The sequence below is a fragment of the Ochotona princeps genome, chromosome 8, assembly GCF_030435755.1.
Source record: "Ochotona princeps isolate mOchPri1 chromosome 8, mOchPri1.hap1, whole genome shotgun sequence".
Classification (NCBI taxonomy): Eukaryota; Metazoa; Chordata; class Mammalia; order Lagomorpha; family Ochotonidae; genus Ochotona; species Ochotona princeps.
The window spans coordinates 13814415-13829496 of record NC_080839.1 but is presented as its reverse complement, the minus strand read 5'-3'; the positions used below and the strand labels follow the sequence as shown (position 1 = coordinate 13829496).

Genomic DNA, 15082 nt, shown 5'->3' with positions numbered 1-15082 from the left:
GAGCACTGATTTTAATTTCTTTTTTTGTCTTGGTAATACAAGCATTTAAAAAGCTGTTAAGTTTTCTTCTAGGAACTGATTTAGTCCAACAAAATTGATCATTGCTATGCTTTTTATCAATTAGTATAAAATTGTTAAAAATTTTACTTATTGTTTTCATGTTCTGCAGAGGCAAGAGAGAGAGAGAGAGAGAGAGAGAATGAGAAAGAGCGGGTTTTATCCCTGGTTCACTCCCCAGATACCCGCAATACCTGGAGCTGTGCCAGAGGGAACCTGGGAGCCAGGAATTCAATCCAGGTCTCTAGTGTGGGTGGCAGGAATGATCACCACTGCCTTCCAGGGGAGCCCTGGCAGGAAGCTGGAATCCAGAGTGGAGCCAGGCCTCAAATCCAGGAATTCGGATACAGGATGTGGGAGTTTCAATTGGTACCTTAACATCCACCCCATATGAAATGTTTTCCACTCTATCTTGCAATTTCTTCAATCCTTCACTTACTTAGAAATGTACTGCTGACCTCCAAATATTAGACTATTTTGTAGGCATCGGTTGTTACTATTATCTAATTTAATTCCACTGTGGTCAGAGAACCTATGCTATTTTCGCAATTTTTTAAGATTTATTCATTTCCTTTGGAAAGTCACATTTACAGAAGAGAGACAGAGAGAAAGATTTTCCATCCACTGGTTCACTCCTCAAATGCTAGAGCTTAGCAGATATGAAGCCTGGAGTCAGGAGCCTCCTCCAGGACTCCCACATAGGCACAGGGTCCCAAAGAGTGGGTCCATCCTTCACTGCTTTCCCAGGCCATAAGCAGAAACATGGATGGGAAGTGGAGTAGTTGGGATATGAACTGGTATCCATGTGGGATGCTGGCTCTTGCAGGCGGAGGATTAACCCATTGAGCCATGACACCGGACCTTATGTTTGGGAATTTTTAAAATGCATGGAGGCCTGGGTATTTAACCCAGCAATCAAGATGCTTCTCAAGGTGCCAGCATGCTACTTTAGAGTACCTGGGTTCGATACTCAGCTCTGGCTCCAACACCTGCCAATGCAGATACGGGGAGGCAGCAGTGACGGCTTAAGTGCTTGGGTACCTGCCACCCACCTGGGAGACCTGTATTGCATTTTCAGCTCCTAGCTGCAGCCCGACCCAGCCCCAGGCATCGAGGTATACGTGGGCAGCAAACTGATGGACATTCTAATTCATCTCTCCACCTCTCAAATGAATAAAAAAGAAAGAAAACATGAAGGGCCTGGTATGAGTGCTCAGTGGCTAAATCCTCAACCTGCAAGTGCCAGGATCCTATATGGGCGCCAGTTTATGTCCCAGCTGCTCCACTTCCCTTCTGGCTCCCTAGTTATGCCCTGGGAAAGTAGTAGAGGAGGCCCTTGTGCCAGCTCAGCTCTGGCCGTTGTGGCCATCTGTAGCAGAAGGAAGAACTTTCTGTCTTCTCTCCATCAATCTGAACTGCCTTTCCAATAAAAACACCTAAATCTTAAAAAAAAAAAAATTCACCTTTCAACCATTAAGAAGTGACCCTTTAAAAATCACTGGTTATATTCCTTCTTACTTTCTCACATATTAAGATGGCTACACTGGCATTCTTACGCCTAGTGGTTTCGCTAGTTCTAACCTATTTATATCTTTCCTTTTTGGAGGTGCTGGAAATAATTTATTGAAATTGGCAACTGGTGCTCGTTTCGGCAGCACATATACTAAAATCAGAATGAAATTGGCAACTGGAGGAATAGATTTTTTTTTCCTGGGGGGCGGTCTGTGCCCTTTTTAAAACATGTCTTGCAGGTTCATGCAGTTGAATTTCATTTCATTTTTACCAGTCTAACAATCTCTTTTTTTTTTTAAAGGTAGATTTTTTTTAAAGTCTTGATTAAGCTCTTTTGTTGTTCTTTTTTTTTTTTAAGATTTATTTTATTTTTATTACAAAGTCAGATATACAGAGAGGAGGAGAGATAGAGAGGAAGTGGAGCTGCCGGGATTAGAACCAGCGACCATATGGGATCCCAGTGCATTCAAGGCGAGGACCTTAGCCCCTAGGCCACGCCACCAGGTCCAACAATCTCTCTTAAGCAGCGTAAGAATTCAGACTATTTGCATTCAATAAATTCTTAGTTTAGGTTTAAGTCTAGCCTATTCTTATCTGTTTTCTATCAGTCTCTCCCTTTTAAAAGGTTTTATTTATATTGCTCCCTTTTGCTTTTCCTGTTTCCTTTTGCAATATCAGAGTATGTGTTACTATTCCACTCCACTTCTCTAGTGTCTTTTTAGTTATATCCCTGTATCTTTAACCTGGAGAATGTTTATCACAATCTACTCTACAAAATTTCATCTCCAAATGCTCATTTTTATTCTGTTGTATCCAATCTACTTACCTACTATTAACCTCATCCAGGGAGTTCATATTTCCCATTTTTCAGGTTTAGAATTTCTAATTTTGAAAAAAGAATAGTACTCCACATTTCTCTGAAATATCCATTATGACCACCTATCCTTTCCTGCAGACGATTTAACATGTTGATGATAATTACTTAAAAGTTCTTGTTCTCATTTTGAGTCATTCCTGGGTCTGTTCTGACCAATTTTCCTATTAACTATGGGTCAGTTTCCAGTTTCTTCCCATGTCTATTTACTGTTTGGTGGACACTGCAATGGTACTGCAGAGATTTCAGATTCTCTTTAATGACGGCTGGGTCATTTTGACCTTACAGAAGCATCATTGGGGTGGGTTCATCTCACTTAACATCCCGGTGATAACATGTAAGCACAGCCCTTGCGTGGGCTTCACTGCAAAGCCCACATGTTTATCCAAGTCCTTTCAGCTCGCTGAAATGGAAACTTCAAGCTACCGTGGGTGCTGCTGAAGTCACTTTTCTGCTGTTCAGCCTTGGTGTGCCAGAGTTCAGCTTTGAAAGTGACCAGCCTAGGCACAGCTAAGACTTGGGAGACCACTGACTGTAGTCGTTCCTTCCGTAGCTCCTCTCATTCTGTATTTCTCTGCTCCGTTTCCAGGCATCCCTACTGCCCTCACACTCACCCTCCATCTCCCACGTCAACAGGAGTGCATCTGTCTTCCTGAGCCCTGGCCGTGGGATCAGCTCAGACTGCACTCAGGACTAAAGCTCCTCCCTTTTCTTTTTTTTTTTTATTAATTATTTTGCATTATGTGACAGTTTCATAGGCTCTGGGAATCCTCCCCCCCCCCCGGTGGATTCCTCCACCTTGATGTAGTATTACAGTTCAAATTCAATCAAGATTCTTTCCTTGCAAACGTACACCAAGCATAGAGTCCAGCTACTTATTGTCCAGATGGGCTGAACAGTCTCTTGGGGAGACCATTTCTGGTCCAAAGTTAGAGCTGGTAGAATATCATCCCAGTCAATTAAGAGTCCCAATATAACATCAACAGCAATTTGCAACATTATGGAATTGACATGGTTTTGAGTAACCAGTATGTTAAAAAAAAAAAAAAAAGCAAGTTCTTAACCACAACCTATGATTAGCTCATTGACATTTCAATTTTAGTTTATATACAGGACCGGCTGCTATATACCTTAAAATGGCTATAAGGTACCATTCAGCTGTCTGTCTCGTGTCTATTTCATTTTAGTATTTAAGCTCCTTCCTTTTCACAGTCTCCACTTTCTGCTTACTTTTTTGTTGCTCTTTAATATTTCCAAATAGCAACTTTCCCCTCCCTCCCAGTATTCTGTAGAGTTTATATGGCTATTAGCATTGTAATAACACAGTTCACCCACTTAAAATTCAGTTAGATTGAGCTGTGATAGCATTTCATGCTTACTTTCTCCACATGAGACAGAAACCATGGAAGAATAAGTTGTAGGAGAAAGAAAGATGAAACGAAGTCAAAGGAGGACACAGGCCAGTGTGGCAGTGCTGCAGGCTGGATAGGCTACTACAATTCTAGACAATTAAGGAACCAGAAATAACTGGGACAAATAATCCTACTATTACGAGAAAACAGTAAGAAGAAGGTAAAACAGAGCAAATAAAATTACCTGTAATTTCTGGGTTACTTACTGATGCTGCCCTAACAAATGCTTAACTGGACTACTATGGTAAAGTTAATAGTAAAAAAAAAAAAAACCAACATAGTTGTTAATAGAACGAAACAGCACTAAAATCACGATTAGAAATGAGTTGGGCAAAAATCAGTGATTTTTGACACTATCTCCTACAACCGAGGCTTCTGTAGTGTAGTTATAATTTTCAAAACATTTTATAGGCACTATTTTAAACAATGCTATATGACTCTGTATCATGGGTAAATGCACAAAATGTTTTTGATACAGTCTGTACAACAGTCATACGAAAACAGTCACTCACTTAAATTTTCAGATGTTACCATGAATTCCTCAACTTCATCATCAGAGTCATCAATTAAGGGCATGAAGGCATATCTATAAAGAAATTTTTATTAACATATTTATACCTGATCAATTTTCACTTTATATCCAAAAAATTATCATATACAAAAAAATTTGCACCTTGAAAGTTTATTATACATAAAAATAATCAACATTTAGTTATTTTACTTTAAAATGTGTGATAAAATTATTGTAAAGAAACCATAGTCAGAACTCCTAAATCCTACTGGTAAACAAATCTAGGGACTTCAAAAAGTTTTTAGAAAATGGAATTAAAATGAGTTTGTTTTGATACTGCCAGGAAAAAAAAGGAAATCCACGTGTACTCATACACATGACTACCATCTTCCTGGCAAGCAGCCAGCATGGGAGACTCAGAGGAAGAACTGTGTGCTGTACCTGCTCACCTTCCGGGTCACCACGTTCCGGCTGAGCCCCACAGAGAAGCTGCTAATCTGGGGAAAACCAAGGCCCTGACTGCACCCCGTCTGCTGGGTGACAAGCTCCCATTCCGTCCTAAAGCACTGCAGGGCACCCTTTCTGGAAGGTCTCTGGGCATCATTCAAAGTAAAACAGCATTCACTTTCTGTGACCAGTAGGCCAAGAGAGCTGTTAGAAATCATTGCTGACAACTCAAAAGTCTTAAAAGAAAAGAAAACCCCAAGAATTAGGAAGTGGTCGTATAAACTGCTTTCTTCGTATCATGGAATGTCATAAAGTCATCAACAATAATGTGGTGGATCTATATTTCAAATTGGAAGGTGCAAAACTGTGTGTTGTTATTATTTAATTTTTTTAAGATTTATTTTTTTATATTGAGAAGGTAAATCTACAGAAAAGAGGAGAGACAAAAAAAATCTTCCATCTCCTGGTTCACTCCCCAAATGGCTGCAACAGCCAAAGCTTAGCTACCCCAAGCCAGGATCCAGGAGCTTTTTCTGGGTCTCCCATGTGGGTGCAGGGTCCTAAGGCCTTGGGCCATCCTCTCTTGCTTTCCTAGGCCATAAGCAGGGAGCTGGATGGGAAGTGGAACAGTCTGGACACAAACTGGTGGTCATACTGGATGTGGTATTGGAGGCGGAGGATTAGCCAGTTAAGCCCACGCATCAGCCCTGCTTTTTTAAAAAAAGAGACAAATACCTACACTGGTAGGTACTTGCTCACACTTTCTTGGAGCATTCAAGAACCTTAGTAGTTTTTCCCTGGGGAGGAGAGAGATGAAGCAAGGGCAGGTGTGGTTCCCATCACACTCGGTGTGAAGCACAATTTTCTGAGCTTTCAAGCTTTTTGGCACTTCAGTCCCAGGCTTCCTGACTTTTTCTCCATCCAGTGCACCAACTGATGCCGGGCTCTCGGACCTCCTCCCCAACCCCAGAGAGCAAGTGTCCCTCCCAGTTCATCTTGCACAGTCCTAGCCCTTTCCTCAGGGCGTTACATAAATGCCCTCTCCCAGGACTGACTCAGGCATCGCTACCTTCACTCCTGCACACAGATGCTTGCCTCCACGCCTGACCACATGCTCCTTCAGAGTCACAACTACTTCCCAGGTTCAATTCGCGTGTTTGTGACACTGTAGAAGGTGGTCAACGGACACTTGGAAAGTTGAATTTTCCTACCTCTGATTATTTGCTGATGGCCTCCACAAAAACATGATTACAAGAAGGATAAGCGAAAAAAGGAAGCTCCAAAAGGCATCATCAACCCAGCGTTCCATCCAATCCTAACATCAGGACAATCCAAAGGTGAAACGTTAGTTTTCTGATTAACACACAGACTTCTCACTCAGACAGTACACAGATACCAGGGGATTCTTCCCAACCACATCTTCCAAATGAACAGCACACACATGTGCGCACATACACACACACATTTTTAAAAAAAACCTATATTATTCAGAATGCTTCTATAGGATTTTCAGCATTATAAACACTTCCTTAACATTTTGCTTGGGACTTCGAATGGAAAGTATGAGGGTGAAGACAGGAGGAAAGAAATTCAGGAGGTTCAACTGCTTTTTTGTTTTAATTATTCTCAGGGCAGCCGCCACTCAGGCCATCCCAAGGACTCTCGGCTGTTTACTCAGAAGGCCAGACCAGCTCCCAACTGAAGACAGGGCCCTTCTAAATCGAAGGATGCTTCTCCTTCCAGCTGAAGAACCATTGGTGAACACCTCCTGTGTCCACGAAGATGTCAACCTAGAAACACGCCAGCCTCAGGTTTTTGGCCCCACTGAGATCCAAAACCAGCCCATTTCACAGGTACAGGAAGAGAAATATTTCCTGTTAAACTGTACGAGAGCTGAGGGTTTTTTTTTGTTTTGTTTTGCAAAATACACAAGAAGCTGAGAAAAAGGAGATTTAAGAACTCTCAGATACATTTAAAGGAGGGAAACTGTTTAATGTAATTGTCCACAAAATAGTTCAGTCAGCAGAAAATCCCCACTAACATTACCTCTATCTACAAACACAAGCCAAATTCTTCAAAATCTCACAAAATAAAATAGTATGATTTCAAATGACAGCTGTTTATATAGGAAGATTATACTTACTGATTGGCATTTTGCCATTCTAAATGTCTTAGTTGTCCATATCATAAATACTATAGAAGCTGAAAGACACAAGAGTCACCTCTGAAAGAACACATAGCTTCAAAATGCTTTCATATTAAAAACAAAAATTAAATAACTCACCCAGCACAGCAAAGATCAGAGTGTTTGTAAAGTGCCTGTACAACGAAAATTTTACAGTGTTCTTTCTTAGCCTGAGGGTCTTCATGGTTTGTGCCAGACTTATAAAAATGTAGAAAGGGTTAAGGAAAAAACATTGTAACTAAGTAATAAGCAAGCAAACAAAGTACGAATCTTCCACATTTCCAAAGATAGTATTGCCAAATGTAGTTCTTGAAACTGAAGCTTAGAATGTAATTTAGCCAATACTGGATCATCGTGACCCTGACTTGATCACAGATTTTACTTCTCAAGTTTTCCAGTCTGAACTCTACTCAAGTTCCAAGGGGAAAACACCACCAAGCACACGGGAACACATTTGCTCAGGACCAGCTCCCACGGCACGGGACTCTTCCCCATGTGGCTTCTGCTATAGTGTCTCTGCTTCTTTTCTGGTTTGCTTTTCCTACTCTGTCCTCATTTTATGTGGTGACTGATCATATATGAACAAGTCAGAAGTCAGGTCACCTATCAACACCACTATGTAAATTAGAAAAACGTGAACCGTGAAGTAAAGATGGGCTTCTGTGGTGAGAGGAGGAGCCCCACAGTGAGAATACGAGGCCTCCAGGATGAGTGACCTACAGCCGGCAGGCAGCAAGGGACTGGAGGGTAGCAGACATGGGGGCTGGTGGCAGTATCAGGACAGGCAGACCAGCCTTGTGCTTGAGCTCTGCAGCCTAGCCGGGGGGTGAGGAAGACCCTTCAGGAGGCCAGTGTCAGCTGGGGCAGGTGCAGCTCAGGGCCTGGGAGAGTGAAGCCTGGAGCCTGGCAGGAGAAGCAAACATTAACGATCGGTCCAATGAGGAGTTTGGCCAGATCGGTCTGTGGATGCAATAAGCTACTCCCTCATTCACGAGGCCCAGAATGGGAACTTGAAGAGTTGGGTCTGGCTTGGACAAAGGTAAAGGAAGGAGGTAGGGAGGGGGCGTCCAGCTGAGTCCCAGGGGGCTCTCTGCGGTGGTCTTGTCACACAGTGCAAATGGCAGAGCTTATCTGAACCTTGGCTCCTTCCCGGGAGAACAGGGCTCAGGGTAAGAGTCAACATCGTCAAGTCTGAAGAAGCAAAAAGACTTTCCTACCGATCCCTCTGCAAGAAGCTGGCATTCAAGGCACAGCGGGTTCCCCTGGGACAGACCAATACTGAAAATGACAGAGCTGAGCAAGTCCTGTGTTTTCAGTTCTAAATACTTTGTTCATCAGAAACCTCACTGTAGTACTAACATTACCAAAGCTGCTTCTCATCTTTCTAAATGAGCAATAAATTATAAAAGGAGAACAACGTCTAAAGTAACATAATCTGGGCTTGGCGCGATAGCCTAGCGGCTAAATCCTTGCCTGGCATGTCTGGGATCCCATATGGGTGCTGATTCGTATCCCAGCTGTTCCACTTCCCATCCAACTCCCTGCTTGTGGCCCGGGGAAAGCAGCTGAGGACCGCCCTAGTCCTTGGGACCCTACACCCTTGTGGGAAACCCAAAAGAAGCACCTGGCTCCTGGCTTCAGATCAGCCTAGCTCTGGCCATTGTGGCCATTTGAGAAGTGGACAAACAGATGGAAGATCTTTCTCTCTGTATATCTGCCTTTCCAATAAAAATATAAGTCTTAAAGTAACACAATCCAATCAATTAAGCCGAGCATTAATACTGACCAGCGTGCAAATATGCTATTCTCTCAGCACGGCAAAACAAGACCACACTACCTGGTCTTGCTTAATAATTCAAAATGCTTTTTAAAAGCCAAAGATAGGGGCTGACTCTATGATGCAGCGAGTTAAGCTACCACGTCGGACTCTGGAATCCTTTACTGGAGCGTTGGCTCAAGCCTGGCTGCTCTACTTCCAATCCAGCTTCCTGCTAAATGTACCTGGGAAAAGCAGTGCTTGCTGGAACAAATGCCTAGGCCTCACAATGGGAGACCTGGATGGCTCTGGGTGGTCTTGGACTATGCTTTTGTAATCAACTAAGTAGTCAAACACTGGATAGAAAATCTCTTTCCCTCCCATCCTTTCAAATAAATAAATCCTTAAAAAAAAAAAAAAAAGAGGGGAAGGAAATAACCCATCTGAAAGTGCCTAAGCCTCTGTTTAAATTAGACTGAGGTCAAGGTTAGATCATTACTCCCATTAGAAGAAGGCAGCATGAAGCCCACGGTCCCAAAGCCTGAGCGTAACAGGAAAAGGATATCCACCAGCACAAGCCAGAGTCAAGCAGGGACAGGGGCAGGCTGGCCAGCAGGACAAGATCAGAGTCATTCGCCTGCAGCAAAACAGCAAAAATATACAACCAACCAGCAGAAACAGCAGCAGCATGCAAGAAAGGTTACGACAGTTTAATCTTTCGGGCTATTTTTTTCCTGTTACGGCAGCATAGTGTTACAGAATTAGCCACAGTAAGCTCACCAAAACGAGAGGAGGCAGGGTCATAACCCAAGGCAGGAACTCATTCCTAGAGGTGTCTAGTCTGTTGCATTTGCCTCACTGGCAATCATTTTGGAAAGGCACTATCTTTGCACTGAGAAAGCAGGCTTTTCACACTTTAGTAATAATTACTCAAGAGAAATCTGAAAGCCGACTTTTTAAATTCGGTTGAAGAGGAAATGGAACACCGGATCTCCTTCTTTCACTGGGAAACACTAAGCTATTTTTAATTTCTGTATTTTCTTATGACTATTTCCACACTTGTATTACAAACATTACCAAGTAAGCAAACTAACCGTGGCATGCTGTTTTGCTCCTCTCCTCACCTCAGTCTGGCTCATTGTGTACTGGAAAGTACTGAAGTCAATGTTATCCATAAAGACCATCAATTACTCTCATTCAGATCCAGGTGGAATTAGAACTGCTTTTCTCTGGAATTTTCTGCCAAGTAGTTGCATTACTGAATTCTTTTCCCAATGAACTACCTTGTGGAGAGTGAAGATCAAAATAATCTTTTAAACACCTCTCTGTAAATTGTGAGAAGATGGCACACACTCTGGTAAAATGCAAAGTCTACAGTTCAATTAACTGAAGGACTTAACTGCCTCAATCTGCGAAAGGCTCCAAGCACACACGATTCTAGAAACATAATGATTCCAAATGGAATCATCATCTCAGGTTCGTGTTCTAAACACAGGATGGCGGCAGGCAACACATTTAAGCTCTAAGATAGGCCAGCAGCTGGGCTCACTGCAGTTCTGTCTGTCCCAGCTCCACGTGTGTTTAGACTCCCTGCCCGGTCTCAAGATGAGCGACATCGTGGCAGGAAACATGTTACAGCTGCACAGGGCCCACAGCCTTGGGGACCAGTCCCTTTATCACTGAAACTCTCCTCCCACACAGGACCGAGGCATACGCCTGCACGCAGACTTGAGCAGCTTTCATGCTCAATTAAGTTTTTCAATGTCAGTTATCTGTTAATTTCTTGAAGTGCACTTACATTCTGCCATTTTATCAATAGAATGTCTCTAAGTGTTTTTTAATGAAGAAAACATGAAAAACTCCATTAGAGGAAGATATTTCTATCCCTCTGAGAAGATCAGATTTAAACTCTCATTTTACTCAGTAAGCTTGGATTTCTAAATGAATAGCTTTGAATATAATCAGAACAGGGCTACTTAAGCCAGTTCAGTCACAAACAGCTTCTTAAATCAAGCCTTCTTGCTTTGACGTAATGGGGTTTTAGTGGCCCTGTCCTACGAGAACTGGGGTGGGTGTCTGTATTCTCTGGGAAGACCCCACAGTTCTCACTAGAATTGCAAAGGCATCTGTGATCTCAGAACTTAAAAGAGCCACTACTTTGAAGAGTAAGGTTAAAAAGAAAGTAAGTTGGCTTTTTTTTTTTTTTTAACATGAAAGAACACTGAGAAGTCACAGGGAGGAAATTCTAAAGCATAGACAGCCCAGGCTTGGGAACCCCACCATCAAGGACTGGGCACAGTCGACTACTGGCAGCGCTGTGTGTTAGTATCCCAGCATCAAGAGAGATGAGATATACAGAGAGAAAATGCAAAGAGATACAGTCAAAATAATACAAGAAAATGCAAAGGTGAAAGACACAGTATGGAAGGCAGCCAACAGAAGCAAAGGAACATGGTAAAAACGAAACACATCTATTAGGAAGGCATGTCTAAGAGGACACAGACATAGGAAACAGACGAGTCACACTCTGGGGTTTGCAGAGCACTGCATCTCCCTCTGACCAGGTAGTCTTCTCCAGAATGCTTTCAATTTCCACGAGTGCCAAAATGGGGAAACAAACTGGGGAACTCTCCACTCAACTGCTGTCAGTAAATCAAAGGAGGTCACGCGAGATCCATGGCCTCTCAAGCTTACCCCACAGCAGCATGGCGTCAGCCCCTGGAATGACTCCCACTGGGGTGCATGGTATGGCTGACTCTGCAGCACCGGGCACTGCCAACCCACCTCTATCTCCCCCTGGGCTTCCTACCAGGCACCATCCTGGTTATGCCTTCTCCTCACTGGTCCATGTGCTCTTTGGAGCCACTCTAAAGCTGCCAGCAGCTCCCTTGCACATGACCTCCAAGCTTCACCACCACTTCTGACTCCTTGCAGGAATGTTCTGGGTAGCTCAGACTGCCTTCCTAATGGTCCCTCCTCCAGGCTCACTGCCCTGGAATGGCAGCGCTGCCCCAGCTAACCAAATACGACAGGCAAGACCTCTTTGCAGAGACGCCTGCCTTCACTGTCACCTGTTTCTAACAGGTCTACCATAGGCACTCACATTCCTACCTCCCCACCTTATTTCTGACCCCGCCACCTCTTTAGACCATGGCAAATGACTCCTTTCTGCCTCCTGCCTCGAGTCGCTTCTCCCAAAGTACTGTCTTTGGCCATCCTTGAGCTCTTTGTAAAACAGAGCTCATCAAGTTACTCGTATGCACAGCTTCGATTCCTCTCTCTACTTTCTGCCTTCAGGAGGAACTGGAAACCCCAATAGGTCATTTCTTCTCTCCCTTCTGGCGCCACCTGCAATGGTTCCCCCACACCTATTCACCTGTGGTGAGATCCCCTGGAGTGTTTCACACCTAATCCCCTGTGTTCTCATGCTTCCAGCTTCATATTCCCCTCAGTTTTTCCTAGAGTGCATCTCCTCCAGTTAATTGCTATTTCTCCTCTCTGTCAAGTCTCATTAATTTCTCTCTTCCCCTGTTCAGAACCACAGCACCTAACAGTGCAATACTATTGCTGTGCTGCTCTCACTTCACAGCTGTCTCCACTCCCAGGCTTGGCATTCCTTCAGTCCAGGGTCAGCACCTTTTCATCCATGCCTTCTCGTTATGGGGGAATCTATTAGCACTCAAATGTCTGCTGAACTAAATAGGGGGAAAAAGATATTCCATGCTTGGAATATCCTTACTTTTTCATTTCCAACTAAAGTTCTGTGCTAAAGTAACAATAATGTGTAACTATTTTTCTTTTTATTATTATTACAAATTAAAAGCACTCTGAAAGCAGTGATATAAACAAATTCCAAAGTAAAGGATATGAACCATATAAAAATGGAGTCAATAATTGCTAAAACAATGTCACCCACAAAAACAGATAAATGGTTAGAACCCTGGAAGATAAAAATGGGTTTGAGGGGGGGAGGAAGGAAAAGTGTAAAAGTTGAATTATATCACAGCAATAGCATCTAATGAAGCAAAACAACTCAGCTTATTCTATCACTTTACAGTGCAGCATAAAATTTTATTTCCTAAGAGAACTGTGTTCAAGAACATGGAAACTGTCTCTTTTGGCAGCAGCAAAATGTGAATCTGTCATCTTTACGTTTCATCATGGCAATATAAAACTGTATGAAGGGATACAAGCAACATGTCGCCAAGCTCACCTAGGCCAATCATCTCACACTCACCTGCCCCTGACCAGCCCTACCAGGCAACGGACCCCTGACCTTTCCTGACTGTGCTGGGAAAGGACAAGAGCAAAGTCAAGTTAACTCTGTGTAAACAACATACATTCAGAGGTCTTCATGATTATGTAAAGGTAAAAATAAATATACTTGAAGATGAAAACAGCAGGTATAGCTAGCATGGAATGCTGATGTAGCAAAAGTCAGAGGAGGAAGAATGAATTTTTTTAAAACACTGTGGGATCAATGTCCTGCTTCAAGGATCCGATACGTTTGTGAGGTAGGAGCAGGCATCGAACCTGCCAGTTAGGTCCTCAGTGGCCACAGTGCAGTCCCTGGGTTGATGCCTGACTCCAGCTTCCTGCTATAGCAGCTACGGGGAGGCAGCATTGATGGCCCAAGTCTACGGATTCCTGCCATCCGCGTGAGAGACCTAGGCTGTATTCCCAACTTCAACCCTCACCCGCTAAAAACCACTGCAGGCTGCAGCGGGTAAGCACTGGATGGCAGGAACTCTTGCTCTCTGTGCCTCCCAAATAAATTAAAGTAAACTTAACCACCCTGGGCACAGTGATCTCACATAATCCAGAAGACCCCTTCGGTTAAAATTACAAGGATTTTTGAATTAGGTGAGAAGTAATATACCAAGTCCTCAACCACTGATTAAGAAAACTGAAGCTAGAAAAGTGAGAGTCCTCACAGACATAAATACTGGTATTTCTCTAGAAAGTCAGAGAAAACTTAGAGCCGGTAACTTAAGACTGATGACACCAGATGTGTGTATGTCTGCTTGGGGTAATTAACTTATTGCTTACTTGACTCACAGTTTCAAAGTCAGGGCTACTGAGGACATGGTTGTGTACAAACTGCACAAAGACAAGGACAATGTTCTTAGTGACAAACAGTTATAAACATTTCTAGGATGGAACTAATTCCTAAGACAACATCTAGAGACACCTTACAATTGTACCCACTTAAGAAGTTCTCTGCCCAACACCCAGCTTCTGGGGAAATATGCCCAGGGAAGAAACTCAAATTGGGCCTGTTCCATCATTAAGAATTCACCCGAGGAGCTACAAAGCTTTGCGATCTCATTTCACAGCAACAACCAGGGTGGGTGCAGGGAATATGTCCCATTTACCCCAATGACTCTCATCACGCCTTCAATAGCCGCGAAGATGAAGTACAGCAGCCCCAGTCCGATCACCCGGTGCATGACTGCTCCTAAGCGAGGCCTGCAGTAACAGAGGGGACAGAGGACAGAAAATTAGAACAGACCTGGTCAGTACAATGTGTCAGAATATGGGAGTGGGCCCCTGTTCCAATATCACAGAAGTCACCAATCTGACCCAATTGGTCTGCACCTGCAGTGAGGCATGGCCTAGTTGCAAACACTGGATTTCCTGAGAGCACAGCAGAAAGAGACCCAAGGAAAGGGGTCTCTTCTTCTAGGACTTAAACCCTGCAGAATCCCAAGAAGGTGTATCCTGAGCACAAAAATGCCAGACTTCACCACTAAATATAAGCCACGTGGTTAACACATGCCTGGCATTATTTCTAATATGGAAGAGCAAGGCTGTTGAAATCCAGCCAAACAAGTACCAACCTGTAAGTGCCACCGGCACAGACTGTAATTTAAGTCCTCCACTGACATTATCCTGGGCTGCACTTTGTTAAGAGATAATCCCCAACCTGCGACTCGGCAGAGAAAGATACCAGGGGCCGGAACTCCATCACTGCCTGCTGACAGGCAAGTGCCAGGTAGAAAGATGTGCAAGTGAGTGCCCAGGGTGCCGAGCAAGGAAGGAGACTTCCGGGGCTACCAGGTGACTGCAACAGGAAAGGGCAGCAAGGAGACCCTGCGGAATGCTTGGGCTGCTGGACACCAGGAGGTTTGGGGACAGAAGAGAGATCAGTAGCTTGAAAAAAGACCCAAGAATGAGAACTATCTTACACCCAGAACTTTCAAAATCACTTCAGCAGAACCCTTGGAGCATGCTCCACACTGGGAACCCTGGGTTGACATCAAGCAGCTGTGCCCCATCCCTGGGCGCTAAGGTGGCTGGGAGGAGGGGTGCAGCTACTCCCCTTATC

The 15082-nt window shown here is 43.7% G+C and overlaps 1 protein-coding gene across 3 annotated transcripts in view; it reads right to left on the bottom strand.

Annotated features, from left to right (window-relative positions):
- The window catches only part of TMEM87B (transmembrane protein 87B), a 39935-nt gene that overhangs the window by 8922 nt on the left and 15931 nt on the right, over nucleotides 1–15082 (bottom strand). Inside the window, exons 10-15 of one of the 3 annotated variants that reach the window (XM_058667623.1) lie at nucleotides 14130–14223; nucleotides 9320–9391; nucleotides 7098–7206; nucleotides 6957–7015; nucleotides 6025–6128; nucleotides 4368–4441 (exon numbers count right to left, since the gene is read on the bottom strand). In XM_058667623.1, coding sequence (XP_058523606.1) covers nucleotides 4368–4441; nucleotides 6025–6128; nucleotides 6957–7015; nucleotides 7098–7206; nucleotides 9320–9391; nucleotides 14130–14223 — 512 coding nt within the window. Of the gene's footprint in view, nucleotides 1–4367; nucleotides 4442–6024; nucleotides 6129–6478; nucleotides 6604–6956; nucleotides 7016–7097; nucleotides 7208–9319; nucleotides 9392–12623; nucleotides 12695–14129; nucleotides 14224–15082 lie in introns of those variants that run through there. The other 2 variants (XM_058667624.1, XM_058667625.1) reach the window with 2 other exon arrangements.